This window comes from Ostrinia furnacalis, unplaced genomic scaffold, assembly GCF_004193835.3.
Source record: "Ostrinia furnacalis isolate ACB-3 unplaced genomic scaffold, ASM419383v2 OfSCF3206, whole genome shotgun sequence".
In the NCBI taxonomy this organism is placed as follows: Eukaryota; Metazoa; Arthropoda; class Insecta; order Lepidoptera; family Crambidae; genus Ostrinia; species Ostrinia furnacalis.
In genome coordinates this window covers 259674-283613 of record NW_021133445.1, presented here as the reverse complement: position 1 = coordinate 283613, position 23940 = coordinate 259674, and the positions used below count along the sequence as shown (strand labels likewise).

At 42.7% G+C, this 23940-nt stretch overlaps 2 protein-coding genes across 7 annotated transcripts in view; both read right to left on the bottom strand.

Annotated features, from left to right (window-relative positions):
- Nucleotides 1-20325, bottom strand: part of LOC114357508 (uncharacterized) — a 34779-nt gene extending 14454 nt beyond the window's left edge. For 3 of the 6 annotated variants that reach the window (XM_028311134.1, XM_028311136.1, XM_028311133.1), the window contains exons 1-10: nt 20050-20325; nt 19837-19969; nt 11359-11471; nt 10981-11155; nt 9767-9895; nt 7962-8232; nt 5875-6023; nt 5071-5300; nt 3785-3818; nt 1709-1822 (exon numbers count right to left, since the gene is read on the bottom strand). In XM_028311134.1, coding sequence (XP_028166935.1) covers nt 1709-1822; nt 3785-3818; nt 5071-5300; nt 5875-6023; nt 7962-8232; nt 9767-9895; nt 10981-11155; nt 11359-11471; nt 19837-19969; nt 20050-20159 — 1458 coding nt within the window. In that variant the 5' untranslated portion in view covers nt 20160-20325. Of the gene's footprint in view, nt 1-1708; nt 1823-3670; nt 3819-5070; nt 5301-5874; nt 6024-7961; nt 8233-9766; nt 9896-10980; nt 11156-11358; nt 11472-19836; nt 19970-20049 lie in introns of all 6 variants that reach the window. The other 3 variants (XM_028311135.1, XM_028311132.1, XM_028311137.1) reach the window with 1 other exon arrangement.
- A 2413-nt stretch (nt 20326-22738) lies between these two features.
- Apf (purine phosphoribosyltransferase family protein Apf) lies at nt 22739-23614 on the bottom strand. Its single transcript, XM_028311126.1, has 3 exons — nt 23375-23614; nt 23187-23272; nt 22739-23033 (listed from the first exon to the last, which is right to left on the bottom strand). Exons 1-3 carry the CDS (start codon nt 23484-23486, stop codon nt 22806-22808), a joined length of 426 nt encoding a protein of 141 aa, XP_028166927.1. The 5' UTR covers nt 23487-23614; the 3' UTR covers nt 22739-22805.
- Between the last annotated feature and the right edge of the window lie 326 nt (nt 23615-23940).

Genomic DNA, 23940 nt, shown 5'->3' with positions numbered 1-23940 from the left:
GGCATGGAACGTGTTATGGTGGCTGAAAATATAGGAAATGACCCATTCTATCCGCCAAATAATTTTGGCACACGATGCGCCAAACACCCTGTATATCCTCGAACCCTGGTATTTTTATTTTATTTTTCTATGCTGAATAAAGTATTCTTATTCTAAGTGAAGTGTATAAGCTCGTCTTATTTGCCCTCTTCCTGAACAAGACTGCCCTTTTTCTGTTCCAAAAACTGGGTACGCCCATATAGGCTCACCGTGTTCGGCAGCTGTCTGAAGGAACTTATTTAGCATATCTATAGTATGTTTGCATGAGATTCTTCACTAGACTTACCGGACCGACGACCTCATAAAGGTAGCAGGAAGGCGCTGGATGCAGGCCGCTACTAATCACTGAGGGTGGCCTATGTTCAGCAGTCCAGTCGACGTTCTATGACTGAAATGATGATGAGACTCACAGTGTTTGTGTCGTTGACCTCGACCTGCATGCGGTGCTGGGCGGGCGGCGCCTGCAGCCCCCGGACGGAGGGCGGCGGCGCCACGTCCAAGATGTCCTGCGGCGGACGCTGCTCCTCCATGCATAGGCTCACCACTTATAGGGCCCTTCTTAGGTCAGTCTGCCTCTCCTTAGGCCAGACTGCCCCTTCTCAGGCCAGACTGTCCCTCCTTAGGCCAGATTGCCCCTCGTTAGGCCAGTCTGCCCCTCATTAGGCCAGACTGCCCCCACTGGCCCAAGCACACGGCTGTCTAGAACTCACTCACTACATATTACTCGTATAAGCTAGTGTTCCTTCACAGACTGCGGTCATAAGCTGTGTGGACCGCACGATGCAAGCTTCCGCCCACCGTCTTCCTCACCGCGTCTGACCATCTCGTCGGTGCCCTGCGATGTGTTTCTATGGGACGCTTGACAGCTATAGTCTGGTCTGTGAGCACGTAGAATTTTATCGCACACTCACTGCGGGCGCCCGTCGCACAGTCGCGACAGCAATATAATTACGCGCGAGCGATAAGGATGGGTAGCTTGGGGTCATTGGACAAAAATTCTACGTGCTCACAGACCGGGCTTCAGACTCACCGTGTTCTGGTCGTTGACCTCGACCTGCATGCGGTGCACCGCGGGCGGCGCCTGCAGCCGCCGGACGGAGGGCGGCGGCGCCACGTCCGAGATGTCCTGCGGCGGACGCTGCTCCTCCATGCAGAGGCTCACCACTTATAGGGCCCTTCTTAGGCCAGACTGCCCCCACTGGAGATTGTAAGCCACTAGCTACCTTATGTTCCGTTCTGAAGTGTCTAAGGTCGTCTTATTTGCTCCCTCTCCTGGTCCAGACTGCCTCCCCTAGGACAGACTGCCCCCTTTTTGGTCCAAAAGCTGGGTATGCCCATGTATACTCACCACTTTCGACTGTTTGGAAGAACTTACTTAGGCTATGGTCTACTATAAACACCGTAGATCACGTAGAGCGTCACGCCATAGGCTGTGTTACAATGCTTACTATAGAAGTGTACTGTTGTGGTCTCTTTCAGACGTTGACGTTGGCATATGGACACTTTGGACGTCAGCGTATGGACACTTTGGACGTCGGCGTATGGACAATTTGGACGTCGATAGGGACGTTTGACTCTGACATCCTAGTATGCGTACAATAGCGTTTAAAGGAGACCGTAGCCTTAGCTTATAGTATGTTCGTATGAGATGCCTCACCGCTAGACTCACAGTGTTTGTGTCGTTGACCTCGACCTGCATGCGGTGCACCGCGGGCGGCGCCTGCAGCCCCCGGACGGAGGGCGGCGGCGCCACGTCCGAGATGTCCTGCGGCGGACGCTGCTCCTCCATGCATAGCCTCACCACTTATAGGTTCTTTAGGCCAGACTGTTTCTCATTAGGTCAGGCTGCCTCTCCATAGGTTAGACTGTCCCTCTTTAGGCCAGATTGCTCCTCGTTAGGCCAGTCTGCCCCTCATTAGGCCAGACTGCCCCCACTGACCCAAGCACACGGCTGTCTAGAACTCACTCACTACATATTGTAAGCTAGTGTTCCTTCACAGACTGCGGTCATAAGCTGTGTGGACCGCACGATGAAAGCTTCCGCCCACCGTCTTCCTCACCGCGCCTGACCATCTCGTCGGTGCCCTGCGATGTGTTTCTATGGGACGCTTGACAGCTATAGTCTGGTCTGTGAGCACGTAGAATTTTATCGCACACTTACTGCGGGCGCCCGTCGCATAGTCGCGACAGCAATATNACTTTAAAAACGCATTGAAAATAAATTAATAGTTTTTAATTTAGAGAAACAGAACCAGTACTTTTTAGGAATCGTTTTTTTGAACACGAACCATGAAATTTGAATATTATCAATAAAAAATTGTTACAAAAATTGTGTAATAACAAATTACAATTTTTTTTTTTTTTAAAAGATTATTATCTTTTAAAAAAAAAAAAAAATTGTAATTAAAAAAAACATGTTTTTTTTTGTTAAATAACACCTATACAAAATATTTCTCTAAAAGTAGGTTATACTAACTCTTCGAAAAAAATCGATAGATAAATCGCTATGGTTTAGTTATGTGACTATGGCTAGACAAAGTGCCATTATAATCGCAAACCAGTCGAAAAGTGGTCGAAAAGCCCCTTTTTTGTATGGAATTTGACGGATTCGATTTTCGATTCGATCAAAAAGTGCGTTTTGTCTAGGGTAGGACATCTCTAAATCTTTCAAACTCGAAACGTCATACGGATCATCTTAGGTGAAAAAGACTATAGTTTATTATTATTGTGTGGCAACACTGGCGAATGACAGAACTTACTCTACTGTGGCGCCATCCTGGTAAGTGCAAATGCGATAGTTGCACCTACCGCTTCAGCGCTCACCAGTTGGCACCACTTTCTTTGCTACTGGCGAGATTTTGCAAGTGCTGAGAAGAAGCGCCGCAACAAACTCGGTTAATGCTCAATCGTTTATTACTTTCCACATTAGCGTATTCACATTCGGTCTTACAATTTAGGCAGTTATACAATGTAGACCCAGTAATCACTGTCTGTCTGTAAATAGAAAAAGTAAGGGACTCGTATTTTGGGAAGTATGTCAGCTGGCTGATGATGATAACCAAAACTTTTCAGACTATGCCTTCTTAGGCCAGACTGCCCCTCATTAGGCCAGACTGACCCTTCTTAGGCCAGACTGCCCCCACTGGTCCAAGCACACGGCTGTCTAGAACTCACTCACTACATATTATAAGCTAGTGTTCCTTCACAGACTGCGGCCATAAGCTGTGTGGACCGCACGATGCAAACGTCCGCCCACCGTCTTCCTCACCGCGTCTGACCATCTCGTCGGTGCCCTGCGATGTGTTTCTATTGACAGCTATAGTCTGGTCTGTGAGCACGTAGAATTTTGTCCAATGACCCCAAGCTACCCATCCTTATCGCTCGCGCGTAATTATATTGCTGTCGCGACTGTGCGACGGGCGCCCGCAGTAAATGTGCGAGCGCGACAATCCTNCTATGGGACGCTTGACAGCTATAGTCTGGTCTGTGAGCACGTAGAATTTTATCGCACACTTACTGCGGGCGCCCGTCGCATAGTCGCGACAGCAATATAATTACGCGCGAGCGATAAGGATAGCTTGGGGTCATTGGACAAAATTCTACGTGCTCACAGACCGGGCTTCAGACTCACCGTGTTCTGGTCGTTGACCTCGACCTGCATGCGGTGCACCGCGGGCGGCGCCTGCAGCCCCCGGACGGATGGCGGCGGCGCCACGTCCGAGATGTCCTGCGGCGGACGCTGCTCCTCCATGCATAGGCTCACCACGTTCGGTGGCTGTCTGGTGGATGAACATTAAATTATCATCATTTTAATAACGAACGTCCGACCGGAGAGGCCGCGCAGCAAGAGTTGTGGCGATCAACAAGCAAATATATACGACTAGCGGCCGCCCGCGACTTCGTACGCGTGGATCCCGTTTTACTCCCTTGTGGGTGGAGTTTCGTAAAATCCTTTGTTAGCGGATGCCTACGTCATAACATCTACCTGCATGCCAAATTCCAGCCCGATCCGTCCAGTGGTTTGGGCTGTGCGTTGATAGATCACTATGTCAGTCAGTCAGTCACCTTTGAGATAAATATATTTAGATAAGTCATAAGTCATTTTTTATTTTGATTTTGATTGTTGCACTGACGTCTTAGGCCCGGTTTCCACCAAGACGGAGCCGTGCGGAGCGAAGCAGAGAAATATTTTGAATAACCAGATTCCATTATTTACACATCTCTGCTCCGCTCCGCTTCGGTGGAAATGGATCGAGAAAAACAGCTAAGAGAAAAGTGGAGAAGTGTCGGGCGCACTTGTTTTTCTATAGAATTTGACAGCAGCCGCGGCGCAGTGCGGAGCGATGCGGAGAAGAGCGGAGCGGTACAGTGTTTCATAGATAACAATAGACTGTTGACAGCTACGCACAGTTCACACATCTCTTGTGTCCGCTCCGCTCCGCTCTTTTCCGCTCCGCTTTGGTGGAAACCGAGCATTAGGTATTCCTACTGATTTGTGTGTTTTAATTAATATTTAATTTATAACGTCAGTGTGAGTATGTGTTCGCCTCAACTTTCGTTGGTGAGTTACTTATCCGGCAAAGATGGGTTATTCGGTACATAGCCACGATAGCCGAACGGTGAAGGGGTCGGACTAGCGGACTCGTGATCCGGGGAACGTGGGTTCGGTCCCCGCCGCCGCTCGACTATTGTGGTGAGCTCACTCGTGACACAAGCATATTTAGCTTAGTACGAGGGGCTAACGGGAGTACATATTAGTAATTTGTGTAATAACGAATTACCAATATAATCTTTAAAAAAATTTAGCACTGCATGGGGATTTGTGCAATAATAGTTGTTAAAAAAAGCCATGAATCCTTACAAGTAATACATAATTTTTTTGTTGTTTTCAAATTGCCTGACTATTGTTACCTAAATGCCTTTCCTAAAATAACCTCAGTGGATAATCTTGAGTTAATTTAAAGTAATTTTCAGAAACAAATACCCACAATAATTATGTTCTAGTAAGTAAGATAATTGAAAACAACTTACTGTATGACAATACATATCGGCTGAGCCTGTACTTCGTCACCATTCTCTCGTACTACTGCCGTCTCGCTCTGATCCTCGTACTCGTGGTAGGTGGTGTCGTCTATTTCCATCTTTCCTACCGACAACTTTGTGGAAGAGCTTTTTTTCTCAAACACTATTCTGTCCACCATTTTCACTGACGTTTCGTCGTCTGAAGCCGCTTCTTGCTTGCCATCCCATCGGTTTGAAGTCTGCAAAAAATGTTCTTACATTAAAAACATAAATAAACAACCTAGTAGATGGACGAATACTGAATTTTGTCGAAAATAATTAATCTAAAAATCCTTTTAGATTAATTATTTTCGACGGATGTGAAATAGGGGATTAAAGTATGAAAGTATGCGAAAAAATTCTCAATTTCTATTCATACTTTTGGTATGAAACAGCAATGCCTTTTGCAGCAGTCACGTTAATGTGTTCGCTCAGTAGAATAAGTACTTCAGTGTTGCGTCAGTGATTCAAGTCACCCTCATGAATGTCAGTACCTACTCAGTTCACAGAGCTTCAGTGATACGTCCTTGATAGCCGGTTCGTGACTGAACTGAGCGAACACTTCATAGATATGTGTGAATCGACCTTAAAGCATAGAAATTCATATTCAAACTCTTTATTGCAAATTAAGTGTGGACCGACTATCTTGTGAAGGTCGGGAGGTGCCTGAATGCGGGCGGCGCAGGACTCGTCTTTGTGGAAATTCTTGGGGGAGGCTTTTGTCCAGCAGTGGACATCATTCGACTAAAACGAACCAAGTATAGAGGAACGTACCCGAAAATCATCGACAACTCCACTTATATTAGCCAGCTCGTGGTCCACTGACTCCTCCGGCATGATATTGAACAGCTCCGTGACCAGGTCGTTCAGCTCCTTCTTGGATATCTTGATGAGGCTTCCCTCCAGCTCGTCGTCTTCGTCCGCTGTAATGAAACAGAATAAATACTTTATTGGATACAGAATAGAGGCGGTATTTAAACGACAGGAGTATTTTTTGCTAATGTAAATTTTGTCACAGATATTGATTGGAACTTGGTGGACATAGGGCACTTCTTGTAACGAAAATAAAAGTTGAAGTGTGAAAACGGAGTGAAAGTAATCTCTGGAAATACTAAACCGATTTTGAAAATTCTTTCACTAGTATAAAGATACATTGAATATGCTTTAATACTCAGGAAGACTAATGTATCTTTCTGTGACAGAATGAAATCACGCGTTCGAAGCCGCGAAGAGCGCTAGAAAAGCTAGTAATAAATTGTTTTGACGGGCAGAAGCTACAGATCGTTTCATCCACGAAGACGCGCCCCACCTATTATTTTTTCGAGGGTAGCGCGGGGTGCGGGGAATTTAATCCGAGCAATCCGAGCGTCATCATTGTAGTGTGCGTGTGCACTCATGGATGATTTAGCGTGTACCGATAACACTCAAACATTAGCGGAATAATGGTGGCGCGTCTTCGTGGATGAAACGATCTATAATATTTCAAACTTACGAGCATCAGGATCAGCAGCGACATTGTACTCGGGGTCAGTCTCATCGTCGTCTTCGTTCTTCGACACCGAAGCTGGGTTGAGGCACTCGTTCAGGAATTCGTTCCACAGGTGGTCGTCCACCACTGGCACTGGCAGATCGTCGGGAGGCACGAACGAGCTCTCAATGTGTTCTATAGGTGTCTCTGAGAGGCACAGTTTGGAGCGAGTGCGGAGAGCTATGGTCGCCTCTTCTTCTAGATTGAGTTTTCTGCGGGCTGCTACTGGCACATCCTAGACAAGGAATTCACTTATGTAAGCCTACGAAAAGTGACCCTAGCAATGAGAATAACTTCTAATAGCTTCATATCTTCTATATCTATAAAAGCGAAAGGTCACTGATTGACTGACTCATTCATCACGAAATCTCAGAAAGTATAATTTTGCATAGGGATTCCTTTTAGAACGTATAAGCTCACTAAGACGGGATTTTGCAAAATACTCCTAAGGGGGTAAAACGGGATCCACGCGTACGAAGTCGCGGCCGGCCGCTAGTACTGAATAAAATAAACGTCAATGAACGAATTTATGATCAGCCCTATTCCTCCAGCACGACACTATTTTTTCTTATAACGAATNGATTGGAATTTGGTGGACATATTATAGGGTACTTCTTGTAACGAAAATAACAGTTGAAGTGCGAAAACGGAGATGAAAGTTATCTCTGGAAAATAGTAAATCGATTTTGAAAATTCTTTCACCAGTAGAAAGATACATTGAATATGCCTTTATACTCAGGAAGACTATAATGCCCGTTTTCACCATCAATCCCTAATTTGTAAGTGACCCCTATGGTAACACTTAACATTAATTTTGTTTTCATAGGGATCACTTAAAAATTAGGGATTAATGGTGAAAACAAGCATAAATATCTTTTTGTGACAGATTGGAATTAACGCGTTCGAAGCCGCGATTAAAAGTTAGTAATAAATAAAGTGTTTTTGATCGGGGGATTAGACGGGCGGGCGCGATGTAGTTTTTCTGTATGACAGATTAAAATCTAAGCGGGCAATGTGACAAAGGACACAAGCTTTTAATAAATAAAGTGCCTTTGCTTTGAACGGGCTACACGCTCGTAATAATAAAGACTGTAGGATATCCTGATCCAAACATGACGGGCAAAAGCGATAGATCGTTTCATCCACGAAGACGCGCCCCTCCTATTTTTAGCGGGTTGCGAGGAGTTTGATCCGAGCAATCCGAGCCTCATTATTGTTGTGTGCGTGTGCACTCATGAATGATTTAGCGTGTACCGATAACACTCAAACATTAGCGGAAGAATGGTGGGGCGCGTCTTCGTGGATGAAACGATCTGTAGTATTTCAAACTTACGAGCATCAGGATCAGCAGCGACATTGTATTCGGGGTCAGTCTCATCGTCGTCTTCGTTCTTCGACACCGAAGCTGGGTTGAGGCACTCGTTCAGAAACTCGTTCCACAGGTGATCGTCCACCACTGGCACTGGCAGGTCGTCGGGAGGCACGAATGAACTCTCAATGTGTTCTATAGGTGTCTCTGAGAGGCACAGTTTGGAGCGAGTGCGGAGAGCTATGGTCGCCTCTTCTTCTAGATTGAGTTTTCTGCGGGCTGCTACTGGCACATCCTAGACAAGGAATTCACTTATGTAAGCCTACGAAAAGTGACCCTAGCAATGAGAATAACTTCTAATAGCTTCATATCTTCTATATCTATAAAAGCGAAAGGTCACTGATTGACTGACTCACTCATCACGAAATCTCAGAAACTACAATTGCTAGTCTCTTTTGCATGGGGATTCCTTTTAGAACGTAGGTGCTCACTAAGATGGGATTTTGCAAAATACTCTTAAGGGGGTAAAACGGGATCCACGCGTACGAAGTCGCGGGCGGCCGCTAGTACTGAATAAAATAAACGACAATGAACGAATTCATGATCAGCCCTATTCCTCCAGCATGACACTATTTTTTCTTATAACGATCTATCACGGAAGCTGGGTTGAGAAATTCGTTCCACAGGTGGTCGTCCACCACTGGCACTGGCAGGTCGTCGGGAGGCACGAATGAACTCTCAATGTGTTCTATAGGTGTCTCTGAGAGGCACAGTTTGGAGCGAGTGCGGAGAGCTATGGTCGCCTCTTCCTCTAGATTTAGCTTCCTGCAGGCTGCTACTGGTACATCCTAGACAAGGAATTCACTTATGCAAGTCTACGAAAACTAACCCAAGAAATGAGAATAAATTTTAAAAACAGCTTCACAATCTAACTTCTCACAGACAGACAATACCCCCTAAAAAGAGATTCTAGTGTACTATATATACTATTTATCTAGATATGTTAAGTGATTTCCAAACTGGCTGATATGGTAGATAGATTCAACTACAAATATTAATAGTCGCCTTCCCTTTTAGGCTAAGAACTCATGGCGCGATTTTCACCCGCGCCCGCGGCGGTTGCGGGCCCGCAGCTTCTGTAGAATGCAGATGTAACAACAACAACAGCGGGCGCGGTTGTAATCGGGTCCCGGCGAAAACCGCCCGATTGGTTACCATTTTGTACCAGTGACTTAGCACGCGGAGCGATTTAAAATCGCGCCGTGAGTTCTTAGAATATCTGCGCCAATAACTGCTCCCGTGAGTTTTGAAATAAAACCGCAATTTCACAACCGCCGCGGGCGCGGGTGAAAATCGCGTCGTGAGTTCTAAGCCTTAGCTGTATCTTTCTGCGAGCTACCATTGGCACATCACTCATCTGGCTGTAATGCCACTCTAACTATAGTACTCGACAGTGAGCAGATGACCACCTTTAAAATTAAAAATACACAGAACAGTTTTATTTTGTAGAGTATGTAAGCGTCACTGTCGACGCAGTGTATCGTACTAAAGCCCGGTCTGTGAGCACGTAGAATTTTGTCCAATGACCCCAAGCTACCCATCCTTATTGCTCGCGCGTAATTATATTGCTGTCGCGACTGTGCGACGGGCGCCCGCAGTGAGTGTACGAGCGCGACAGCAATATAATTACGCGCGAGCGATAAGGATGGGTAGCTTGGGGTCATTGGACAAAATTCTACATGCTCGCAGACCAGACTATAGACGTACGCGTCGTAGTCGTAGACCAAGTGTACGAAGACGCGTACGCTACACTGCTGTGGTAGACTTACCGGTGGCACTTTGAAAGGTCCATCTTTAACGACTACAGGGCTGCTTTTGCTCTGACTCCTGGGAGTGGCCGGTGTGCGAGGCTGGGAGTCCAAGTCACTGCATGATTCCAGGCCTTGATCGTCATCACTCTGTGACAAATAACATTATTACCTACGACTAAGCTTAAAATAAAGGAAAAAAAACTGAAAGACATTAATATTAAGAGAGCTGACAGACAAGCGAAATTGTTATAGTTATACAGGGTGGAATTTTGTAATGCCCCCTGGACTGGAGGGAAAGTACCCTTAATACTGTAGATAGAAAATTTTACTCAAAGAAAACATTCTTTTATTTTTTTAAAAAGAAAGAGAACTGCATTCAAAGATTTTTGAATTTTTTTCAAAAATTTACCACGTTACCTTACAATTTTCTGTAAATAATAACAATAATTTAAGATTTCATGGTTTTCCTTTAATTTGATTTATCAAGTTTGTTTGAGAGATTTCATCCTTATACTCAACCCTAACGATCGACGCAATAAAAATACAGGGTGTAATTTTTAACAGATTTTAGTTGATTAGATTCCCGAGTGCAGCAAGCAAATTTTTGAAAATCTTTGAATGCAGTTTTATTTCTTTTCAAAAATAAAGGAATGTTTTCTTTGAGTAAAATTTTAAGAGTACTTTCCCTTCAGGTGGCAATACAAAATTCCACCCTGTATATAACAGTGATAGGCGACAACAGATATCTGTGTAGGCGACGGTCAGCGACTAGGCGACTGTCAGCGATAGTTTCCGTGCGAGTCGGACATTCGCTGTCATGAGATGTTCACACTCTCTGATACTATGTTATATTAGAGACTGTCCGTCTTCGCGAGTCGCGATGATCGACTAATTATGTCGCAAGCAGTCGCCGATATACTTTCGTTCTGAGTCCGTTAAAGGACACCAAATATTAATATTATTTATTAACTAGGTAGGCTTTGTTCATTCGTTTCAGCCGAAAGACGTCCACTGCTGGACAGAGGCCTCCTCCAAGGTTTTCCACAAAGACCTACGCCGCGCGCATCCAGGCACCTCCCGCGACCTTCACCAGATCGTCGGTCCACCTAGTGGGAGGCCTGCTGCCCTAGGCTACCAATTTATTAAATAACATTTGTTAAGAATTTGTTGGGGTGATGAAAGTTCTTTGTATGGTCCTTTTACTGTTCAGTATAAGTAAAAACTATACTAACCGGTACATCATCATTTGTAGGCTCATATTCTTCGTCATCTTCGTCTTCTGGCAGTTCTTGTGCGATGAGCGCTTTAACTTCCGGCCTCGTCTTCACCGGTATGTGTTTGATGGGCGTCAATTCCAAGTTTTCTAGGTTCCATGGGGCTGTTTTAGGCGACACTTTCATCAATTCCCTGTAAGTAAATTAACCAAAAGATCGTAAGCATATTTTCTGGACACAAATGATATTTTTTGTTCTACTGTAAAGATAGATACAAACTCAATAGCAGAAATAGATCTCATTGTTTCTTCATCTTTGCCCTAGCCATTTCCCATTATTTCAATTAATTAACCCCATTGTTTGCTGATTTGATATTTCTATGGTTTTTATACTCACTTGACTTTAGCCCGAGTGAGTTTGGGCTGGAGCTTGCTGTCTTCCGTACTGGACTTTTCTTCTTCTTCCCGCAGCTTGACCAGGGCCAGTACGTGGTCATTTGTCACTACTTTCTGCAATATTGATAAGATAAGATATTTATTTATTTGCTTATAATATTATTATGGCATACATAATTGAATATTGGTGTCACATGTTTTTATTGTTGAAATTAGAATATAACTGCTGTAGAAGGCTCTAATGAAATGACTCTAAAAACTTGATCAAAACCCAAGCTTAAATCTAGAGATTAGTTGAATGACAAACCACTATTAAAAGTGAAATAAATGTTCTTTTCTGCTTTAAATAAGCATTACAGGCCATTAAAAATAATACAATCATTTTTGGACCAATCTATTCATTGAAAATATCTATTCTAATCTANATGTAAGCTTACGAAAACAGACCCTAGCAATGAGAACTTCTAAGAACAACTTCATATTGTAAATGAAATAAACGTTAATAAACGAATTCATGATCAGCCCTATTCCTCCAGCACGACACTATTTTTTCTTATAGCGAACTATCCATCACGGAAGCTGGGTTGAGACACTCGTTCTTTAGGTGGTCGTCCACCACTGGCACTGGCAGATCGTCGGGAGGCACGAACGAGTTCTCGATGTGTTCAATTGGTGTCTCTGAGAGGCACAGTTTGGAGCGAGTGCGGAGAGCTATGGTCGCCTCTTCTTCTAGATTTAGCTTCCTGCGGGCTGCTACTGGTACATCCTAGACAAGGAATTCACTTATGTAAGCTTACGAAAACAGACCCTAGCAATGAGAACTTCTAAGAACAACTTCATATTGTAAATGAAATAAACGTTAATAAACGAATTCATGATCAGCCCTATTCCTCCAGCACGACACTATTTTTTCTTATAACGAACTATCCATCACGGAAGCTGGGTTGAGACACTCGTTCTTTAGGTGGTCGTCCACCACTGGCACTGGCAGATCGTCGGGAGGCACGAACGAGTTCTCGATGTGTTCAATTGGTGTCTCTGAGAGGCACAGTTTGGAGCGAGTGCGGAGAGCTATGGTCGCCTCTTCTTCTAGATTTAGCTTCCTGCGGGCTGCTACTGGTACATCCTAAACAAGGAATTCACTTATGTAAGCCTACGAAAAGTGACCCTAGCAATGAGAATAACTTCTAATAGCTTCATATCTTCTATATCTATAAAAGCGAAAGGTCACTGATTGACTGACTCACTCATCACAAAATCTCAGAAACTACAAGTGCTAGGAGTCTCAAATTTTGCATGGGTGTGCCTTTTAGCACGTAGTGCTCACTAAGACGGGATTTTGCAAAATACTCCTAAGGGGGTAAAACGGGATCCACGCGTACGAAGTCGCGGGAGGCCGCTAGTATGAATAAAATAAACGACAATGGACGAATTCATGATCAGCCCTATTCCTCCAGCACGACACTATTTTTTCTTATAACGAACTATCCATCACAGAAGCTGGGTTGAGAAATTCGTTCCACAGGTGATCGTCCACCACTGGCACTGGCAGATGGTCGGGAGGCACGAATGAACTCTCAATGTGTTCTATAGGTGTCTCTGAGAGGCACAGTTTGGAGCGAGTGCGGAGAGCGATGGTCGCCTCTTCTTCTAGATTGAGTTTTCTGCGGGCTGCTACTGGCACATCCTAGATAAGGAATTCACTTATGTAAGCCTACGAAAAGTGACCCTAGCAATGAGAATAACTTCTAATAGCTTCATATCTTCTATATCTATAAAAGCGAAAGGTCACTGATTGACTGACTCACTCATCACAAAATCTCAGAAACTACAAGTGCTAGGAGTCTCAAATTTTGCATGGGTGTGCCTTTTAGCACGTAGTGCTCACTAAGACGGGATTTTGCAAAATACTCCTAAGGGGGTAAAACGGGATCCACGCGTACGAAGTCGCGGGAGGCCGCTAGTATGAATAAAATAAACGACAATGGACGAATTCATGATCAGCCCTATTCCTCCAGCACGACACTATTTTTTCTTATAACGAACTATCCATCACAGAAGCTGGGTTGAGAAATTCGTTCCACAGGTGGTCGTCCACCACTGGCACTGGCAGATGGTCGGGAGGCACGAACGAGCTCTCGATGTGTTCGATAGGTGTCTCTGAGAGGCACAGTTTGGAGCGAGTGCGGAGAGCTATGGTCGCCTCTTCCTCTAGATTTAGCTTCCTGCGGGCTGCTACTGGCACATCCTAGACAAGGAATTCACTTATGTAAGCTTACGAAAACAGACCCTAGCAATGAGAACTTCTAAGAACAACTTCATATTGTAAATGAAATAAACGTTAATAAACGAATTCATGATCAGCCCTATTCCTCCAGCACGACACTATTTTTTCTTATAGCGAACTATCCATCACGGAAGCTGGGTTGAGACACTCGTTCTTTAGGTGGTCGTCCACCACTGGCACTGGCAGATCGTCGGGAGGCACGAACGAGTTCTCGATGTGTTCAATTGGTGTCTCTGAGAGGCACAGTTTGGAGCGAGTGCGAAGAGCGATGGTCGCCTCTTCCTCTAGATTTAGCTTCCTGCGGGCTGCTACTGGCACATCCTAGACAAGGAATTCACTTATGTAAGCCTACGAAAAGTGACTCTAGCAATGAGAATAACTTCTAACAGCTTCATATTCTGAATGAAATAAACGTCAATTTATGACCAGCCCTATTCCTCCAGCACGACACTATTTTTTCTTATAACGAATTATCTATCAAGGAAGCTGGGTTGAGACACTCGTTCCACAGATGATCGTCCACCACTGGCACTGGCAGGTCGTCGGGAGGCACGAACGAGCTCTCGATGTGTTCGATAGGCGTCTCTGAGAGGCACAGTTTGGAGCGAGTGCGGAGAGCGATGGAGCGATTTAGCTTCCTGCGGGCTGCTACTGGCACATCCTAGACAAGGAATTCACTCATGCAAGTCTACGAAAACTGACCCTAGCAATAACTTCTAAAAACTACATATATTCTATATCTACAGGGTGGAAACGATAAGTGATCTCATTGGATTATTTCTTAACTATACAAGATATCGAGAAAGTGGTTACTGATCCTGAAAGTGCTTCACGAGCTCTATCGAACGGTACCAATAATAGGTTACAGAATTAACTGGATCTATCCGAAAATTAAATGTTTTCAGCCTCCATACTAAATGTATGCCAGCCAAACAATATTTGAAGTATTTTTTTTTATTAAATAATAAACACAAAATGAACTCGCAAATTGCATTCTTATTATTGGTTTTAGGCTTTACTTGCTATAATAATATTATCAAGACATGAGTGCCATGACTGTGGCTGTACTAAATGTATGGAAGCTGGAAACATTGAATTTCGGATGGATCCAGTTTATTTTATAACCTATTATTGGTATCGTTGGATAGAGCTCGTGAAGCACTTTCAAGATAAGTAACCAGTTTTTGAATATTTTGTATAGTTTTTAATATTACGTGGTTTTAACAAATGTATGGAAGCTGGAAACTTTGAATTTTCGGATAGATTCAGTTTATTATGTAACTTATTATTGGTACCGTTTGAAAGAGCTTGTGAAGCACTATCAGAATCAGTAATCAGTTTTTCGATATCTTGTATAGTTTAGAAATAATCGAGTGAGATCACTTAACGTTTCCACCCTGTATAAAAGCGAAAGGTCACTGATTGACTGACTCACTCATCACGAAATCTCAGAAAGTATAATTTTGCATAGGGATTCCTTTTAGAACGTAGGTGCTCACTAAGACGGGATTTTGCAAAATACTCCTCCTAAGGGGGTAAAACGGGATCCACGCGTACGAAGTCGCGAGCGGCCGCTAGTTATGAATAAAATAAACGACAATGAACGAATTCATGATCAGCCCTATTCCTCCAGCTTGACACTATTTTTTCTTATAACGAACTATCCATCACGGAAGCTGGGTTGAGAAATTCGTTCCACAGGTGATCGTCCACCACTGGCACTGGCAGGTCGTCGGGAGGCACGAATGAACTCTCAATGTGTTCTATAGGTGTCTCTGAGAGGCACAGTTTGGAGCGAGTGCGGAGAGCGATGGTCGCCTCTTCTTCTAGATTGAGTTTTCTGCGGGCTGCTACTGGCACATCCTAGATAAGGAATTCACTTATGTAAGCCTACGAAAAGTGACCCTAGCAATGAGAATAACTTCTAACAGCTTCATATTCTAAATAAAATAAACGACAATGAACGAATTCATGATCATGATCACATGATCACGGTGAAATGCGAATAGGTGAAAAGCTACAAGGATTTTTTGATTTCGAGGTATAGGACTAACAAACGCGTCCACCACTGGCACTGGCAGATCGTCGGGAGGCACGAACGAACTCTCGATGTGTTCGATAGGTGTCTCTGAGAGGCACAGTTTGGAGCGAGTGCGGAGAGCTATGGTCGCCTCTTCCTCTAGATTTAGCTTCCTGCGGGCTGCTACTGGCACATCCTAGACAAGGAATTCACTTATGTAGGCCTACAAAAACTGAACCTAGCAATAACTTCTAAAAACTTCATATCTTCTATATCACTATAAAAGCGAAAGGTCACTGATTGACTGACTCACTCATCACGAAATCTCAGAAACTACAAGTGCTAGGAGTCTCAAATTTTGCATGGGGGTGCCTTTTAGAACGTAGTGCTCACTAAGACGGGATTTTGCAAAATAATCCTAAGGGGGTAAAACGGGATCCACGCGTACGAAGTCGCGGGCGGCCGCTAGTACTGAATAAAATAAACGACAATGAACGAATTTATGATCAGCCCTATTCCTCCAGCTTGACACTATTTTTTCTTATAACGAACTATCCATCACGGAAGCTGGGTTGAGACACTAGTTCCACAGGTGGTCGTCCACCACTGGCACTGGCAGGTCGTCGGGAGGCACGAATGAACTCTCAATGTGTTCGATTGGTGTCTCTGAGAGGCACAGTTTGGAGCGAGTGCGGAGAGCTATGGTCGCCTCTTCCTCTAGATTTAGCTTCCTGCGGGCTGCTACTGGTACATCCTAGACAAGGAATTCACTTATGTAAGCCTACGAAAACTGACTCAAGCAATGAGAATAACAATGATAGCTTCATAATCTAACATCACACAGACAGACACAATACCCCCTTAGAGATTCAAATGTACTATTTATCTAGATATGTTAAGTGATTTCCAAACTGGCTGATATGGTAAATAGATTCAACTACAAATATTGATAGTCGCCTGGGAAGGCGAGATGCGAGAAAGATACAGGTAAAAGGGATTTTACCTGTATCTTTCTGCAAGGTACCATTGACACATCACTCATATACACTCGCGAGCAAAAGTATGGAATCACCATAGTTGTTCCGAGCGATCGTAAGAACTAAATGACTAATAGAAGATAATTAAAAATGGCACTATTTTAAAGGTAATGTTTTACACTTTAAATTGATACTATAAATACATACATAATCATTCAGTTCTTAAGATGGCTCGGAACCAAACACAACGGCGTGATTCCATACTTTTGCTCGTAAGTATAGTTATAATGCCACTCTACCTTTAGTACTCGACAGTGAGCAGATAACCACCTTTAAAATTAAAACTACACAGAACAGTTTTATTTTGTAGAGTATGTAAGCGTCACTGTCGACGCGGCGTATCGTACTAAAGCCCGGTCTGTGAGCACGTAGAATTTTGTCCAATAAGCCCAAGCTACCCATCCTTATACGGGTCTTTAAGGAAATGTATGTACAACAATGCAATGTAAGCAATGTAAAAAATGTTAAAGTTGTTAAATAAACTTTTATTTATTTATTTACTTATTAGTCGCGCGTAATTATATTGCTGTCGCGACTGTGCGACGGGCGCCCGCAGTAAGTGTACGAGCGCGACAGCAATATAATTACGCGCGAGCGATAAGGACGGGTAGCTTGGGGTCATTGGACAAAATTCTACATGCTCGCAGACCAGGCTTTAGACGCGTACGCGTCGTAGATAAAGTGTACGAAGACGCGTACGCCACACTGCTGTGGTAGACTTACCGGTGGCACTTTGAAAGGTCCATCTTTAACGACTACAGGGCTGCTTTTGCTCTGACTTCTGGGAGTGGCCGGTGTACGAGGCTGGGAGTCCAAGTCACTGCATGATTCCAGGCCTTGATCGTCATCACTCTGTCAGAAATAATTTCTTATTAAGACTAAGCGCAGACCACCGACTTTTAGTTGGCCGATAGTTGGGCCCGATTTTATTTTGTATCAAGAATCGGCCGATATCAAACCAAAACGGTGTAATGTGCGCACATACTGAGTAACTGCCCGACTAAACTATCGGCCAACTAAAAATTGGCGGTCTGCGCTTAGGCTAAGATTAAGTTTAGATCACAGAAAATAAAGTAAAATAATAAAAAAAACTGAGACATTTTAATAAGAGAGCTCACAGACAAGCGATATTATGTCGGCGACTGCTTGCGATAGTGATAGGCGACGGTCGGCGACTAGGCGACTGTCGGCGAAAGTCTTCGCGAAAGTCTCTGTCTTGACATGTTTAGGCGATTATCACACTGCACCGCGCTCCGGCGCGGTCCGCGTGGCGACATATAACGAATACCGCGCGCAGGACGCGTTGTCAGTGTGTTGTGCCGCGCGTGTTTTCTATACAAATTGAGGTACTTGCATATAATGATTAAATCTGTCGTCCCGCGTACCGCGGCGGAGCGCGGTGCAGTATGATAATCACCTTACACTCTCTGACACTATATTATCTTAGAGACTGCCCGTCTTCGAGAGTCGCGATGCGTCGGCGACAGTCGACTAATTAAAACGCAAGCAGTCACCGATTTACTATCGCTCGTCTGTGAGCTCCGTTAAAGGACATAAAACATTAATATTATTTATTAACTAGGTAGGCTTTGTTCATTCGTTTCAGCCGAAAGACGTCCACTGCTGGACAGAGGCCTCCTCCAAGGTTTTCCACAAAGACCTACGCCGCGCGCATCCAGGCACCTCCCGCGACCTTCACCAGATCGTCGGTCCACCTAGTGGGAGGCCTGCTGCCCTAGGGTACCAATTTATTAAATAACATAATATGTTAAGAATTTGTTGGGGTGATGAAAGTTCTTCATATGGTCCTCTTAGGCCCAGAACAGACGGTGAAACGCAACTGCAACGAAACTGCAACTTTCTGATGATTCTGATGAATGAAACTGAAAGTTTCAAACTGGTCGCGTCATGTGTGGTCTCTCAACGGACGCTATGGCAGAAACTTAGATGCAACTCAAAAGTAACTAGCAGTTGCAGTTTCGTTGCAGTTGCGTTTCACCGTCTGTTCTGAGCCTTGCTGTTCAGTATAAGTAAAAACTATACTAACCAGTACATCATCATTTGTAGGCTCATATTCTTCGTCATCTTCGTCTTCTGGCAGTTCTTGTGCGATGAGCGCTTTGACTTCCGGCCTCGTCTTCACCGGTATGTGTTTGATGGGAGTCAATTCCAAGTTTTCTAGGTTCCATGGGGCTGTTTTAGGCGACACTTTCATCAATTCCCTGTAAGTAAATTAACCAAAAGATGTTATTACGAATATGTAAGAAAATTAAGAATTATTCGATAAAATCATATTTTCTGGACACAAATGATATTTTTTGTTCTACTGTGAAGATGGATAGACTCAATAGCAGAAAAATTGATCTCATTGTTTCTTCTTCTTTGCCCTAGCCATTTCCCATTATTTAAATTAATTGACCCCATTGTTTGCTGATTTTATATTTCTATGGTTTTTATACTCACTTGACTTTAGCCCGAGTGAGCTTGGGCTGGAGCTTGCTGTCCTCCGTGCTGGACTTTTCTTCTTCTTCCCGCAGCTTGACCAGGGCCAGTACGTGGTCATTTGTCACTACTTTCTGCAATATTGATAAGATAAGATATTTATTTATTTGCTTATAATATTATTATGGCATACATAATTAAATATTGGTGTCACATGTTTTTATTGTTGAAATTAGAATATAACTGCTGTAGAAGGCTCTAATGAAATGACTCTAAAAACTTGATCAAAACCCAAGCTTAAATCTAGAGATTAGTTGAATGACAAACCACAATTAAAAGTGAAATAAATGTTCTTTTCTGCTTTAAATAAGCATTACAGACCATTAAAAATAATACGATCATTTTTGGACCAATCTATTCATTGAAAATATCTATTCTACACTGTAATTTCTTAATATAGACTTAAGAATACAACTCTAAATATATTTTTAAACTACATAGGTAATCATTTTACTTCAGTTTATGGCAAACAAAGTCAGCCCCCCTAGACAAAACGCACTTTTTGATCGAAAATCGAATCCGTCAAAACTCCATACAAAAAAGGGGCTTTTCAACCACTTTGCGACTGGTTTGCGATTATTATTTGCACTTTGTCTAGACCCACAGATATCTTAGAAATGTCTGAGTTAATACCTTCAAAATCTTCTTCACGCTGACATCATCTAGATTGTTTTTCACAGCTGAGGCTATTACATTCTTCTCAACCTCAAATGCATTTTCTGGAAGCACCTCTTCTGAGTGAGTACTGCTATTGCTACTATCTCTCCTGGTGAACAAACAACTTACTTTTAATAACCTAGAGATACAAATAAACCGAAATTTCAACAAATATAATGTTTAATTTACCTTTTACGCTTTTTTCCACGACTTCGCATTTTATTTTTTGGGCTGATATCTGAATTGCCGCCTTCGTCTTCATCTGAAGGCTTTTTGGGGTCACAATCTGGCTTCTCCATGTTACTATTTTATCAAAAGATACATAAAAATACAATAAGATATTAGCACAATTATTTATTCAATCTAAAGCTGTAATTATTTCACAAATTAGAAAATAAAAACATTTTTTCGCACTCCGTTGCGATTGCTAAATTTTTAGATTTGTTTTTTTTTCTGCAACAATGACATTGACAGCCATACAACATGACATTTTACTTTTTTACGATAACCCCAAATCGCTTCGTTCTGAAAGTTCTTGTTCACTTCTAGCAAAAAGTTTTGGAAAAACAATTTCATCATACCAAAACGGGTGATGAAATGAACAATAACAATAAAATTATTCTTGTTAGATATTTAAAAACATTACCAATCGTTATCTCAGAATTGCTAAAATCAAGTGGCAGTGGGCGGGGCACATAGCTCGTAGAGACGATGGCCGTTGGGGCAGAAAAGTTCTCCAGTGGCGGCCACGGGCTGGAAGACGTAGCGTGGGCAGGCCTCCTACTAGGTGGACCGACGATCTGGTAAAGGTCGCGGGAAGAGCCTGGATGCGGGCAGCGCAGGACCGTGCATTGTGGAAAACCTTGGAGGAGGCCTTTGTCCTGTCCAGCAGTGGACGTCATCTGGCTGAAACGAACGAAGGGGTAGGTACTTTGTTGCCAAAAAGATTAAGTAATAAATTAATGATTGCACACATCTGCAACCTCTGCCTTTCCTTAGGTTGCTTTCCGGATGCTTTTAAAAAGGCACTAGTTCACCCAATCTACAAGTCTGGGGATCGAAACCGTGTCAATAACTACCGTCCTATATCGGTTCTGCCAGCCTTGTCGAAAATCTTAGAGCGGTTAATAAACAACAGACTGATCAAATTCATTGAGGAGCGGGATTTCTTGTCTCCTGGTCAACACGGCTTTAGACAGGGTAAATCTACAGCTGATGCGGTTCATGAACTTACCGACCACGTCTCTAGAAATCTGGACAGGGGCAAGAAATGTCTTTCGATCTTCCTAGACCTGGCCAAGGCTTTTGACACGGTTTCCATCCCCATCCTGCTGGCCAAATTGGAGGCGATAGGTGTTAGAGGCAACCAGCTTTCTCTATTCCGCAGTTACTTTACAGGTCGCTCTCAGTCGGTCGTAATAGACGGAAATGTGAGTTCTGAGGTCCCTATAGAGTACGGTGTTCCCCAGGGAAGCATTCTCGGCCCCACGCTTTTCCTGGTGTACATCAACGATCTCTGCTCCCTTCCCATCCCAAACTGTAAAATTATTTCCTTTGCCGATGACACAGCCCTCGTATTTGCAGCCGACTCATGGGGTGACACTTTCCGGCGAGCACAGTCTGGATTTCACCAGGTCTCCTTATGGTTACAAAAAAACCTTCTAACGCTCAACGTAAAAAAAACCCATTATATGACGTTCTCTATTAACAAAATCCCAACAAATACCCTTAGTGGTCTTCGATTAATTGCCCATACTCACCCCCTTCTATCTGACCTACCTTGTAACTGTTCACCACTGTCTTCGACTGATGAAATTAAATATCTAGGCATAACTATAGATTCGAGACTAACTTTTAAATCCCATATCGTAGCTACAGCCGGGAGACTCCGCAAGCTTATGTTTGTCTTTCGTAGGCTTCGCCACGTAGCAGACCCCAGCCTTGTCAGGACAGTCTATGTAGCCCTCTGCCAGTCACTTTTGATTTATTGCATAACCTCTTGGGGAGGTGCCTGCAAGACTGTCCTGATAAAGCTGGAACGAGCTCAAAGGGCCATCCTTAAAATTTGCACCTTCAAACCGCTGCTTTTCCCTACGTATGAGCTCTTCCAATACTGCCAAGTTTTAACCGTCCGCCAACTCTTCATCTTGTATATTGTCTTAAAACAACACCATCTAGCAAATTTCGATCCCTCTGTTGTCCGACGTAATCACCTGGTAGTTCCCTCTTCTTCTTTTAAAACTTACTTCTCTCATCGCTTCTACTGTTTCTTGGGTCCTTTTTTGTATAATGCTCTTCACCATAATTTAGATCTCCACTCCTTGCCCAAATTTCATTGTAAGTACAAGGTCTCAAATTACTTGCAATCCTTGACGTATGCTGAAACGGAAAACCTGCTTCAACCAATTAGGTAACTTTAATACGGGCAGATGGTTCATTACTAACACACACGCACACTCACTCACATACACCTACACTCACATACACTCACACTTACATACACCTACACTCACATACACTCTCACTCACATACACTCTCACTCTCATTACACTCACTCTCACATCACTTACACTTCACCTTTTACACACTCTCTTTCAATACTCGTCTAGTTTTTGTCTAGTTTTTGTCTAGTTTTAAAATAACTTTAATAAATTCTATGTGCTCCGGCCATTATCGAGAGAGGAGAGTACTGGCGCTCTGTAGTACAGGCTTCTCGCCTAGTTCAGACTCCAGTTCTCTCACAATCTTACCCTGTTCAATTAGTACATAGCAATTTGTGTTTCACTGTAATAATGGATTGTGAAAGAAATAAATAAATGCTTTTTATTATTTTTATTATTTTTTTTTTAATGATGATTGAAGAAAATACATGGGAACAAATCAATATAATTACTTATTTATTTTAAAAATATTCACAGAACTATGAAAAATATATTTCAATGAATTATAGCAATTTCTGAGCCTTTTCGTTAAATTCAGCTAAGAGCTGCTTCATATCTTCATAACCTGACACATCCTGTGCCTGCTGCAAGGGAAGCCACTTCAAATCCTGATGTTCATCTGAGAGCTTTACTTCTTTGAGAGGATCTCTCAGTTTGGCAAGCCAATAAACTACAACTTTTGGCTTGTTTTTCACTGTGTAGTTCAAAGTTTTGGAAATGTCCTGATATATCTAGAAAAAATAATATTAATGTCAATAACAGAGTTGAAAAAATTGTAGTAAGTTATTACAATATGTTATTATTTCTGTAGAATTTAACCACTAGGAATTGCATTATGACTAAATTAGTTTTGCAATAATAATAATACTAAAGTAATATCTGACATCTAAGTCCTCTTCTGCTAACCCAGCTTCCTCCTTAGTTTCTCTGAGAGCTGTGACCCAATCTGATTCCCCTGGATCCACATGACCTAAAAGTAAAAAAAGCCCGTATGTTTCAAGACGTTTCACTTAAATTGACAATATTATTTGATTATTGTAAAGTTCTTATGAGCATTCATAATTAAATTAACCTTTAGGAGGAGTCCAATGATGTTCTCCATAAGATGTTTGCAATAGTAAAAACTGTACAGCTTGGTTCATATTTCTGAAGATAACCAAACCTGCCGCTTTCGTTGGTGACATATTAAGTAGATATCTTGTTGGTCAAATAATTAACAAAATAACTTAGGTAACTAGATTTCTAGTAGGAAATTAATTTAAGTATTGCAAAACAATAAGTCAAAATCAGCTGGCAATGCAGAAATCAGCCGGTTTGTGACAAAATGTCAAAGTCAAACAAAATCAATGTCAAAACGTTCCAAACATCCAGAATCGGTTTAAAATTCAGACCAAAAATTAAGTTTAAAATATTGTTTTGCTTCAAATACGCACCATTGAAGCCATTAGACAGAATAATTATAAAATGTTTTTTACTAAAAAAAGTTTGAAACTACTATAGTGTGCAATTTTTCATTTGTTGAAATAGTTTATTTGATCGAAAATACTTATTAAAATTGTACTACTTTAAGTACTACAAACAAAGATTATAGAGTATCATCGCCGTCTCTTCACTATTACTTCAGTAGTACCACTACCA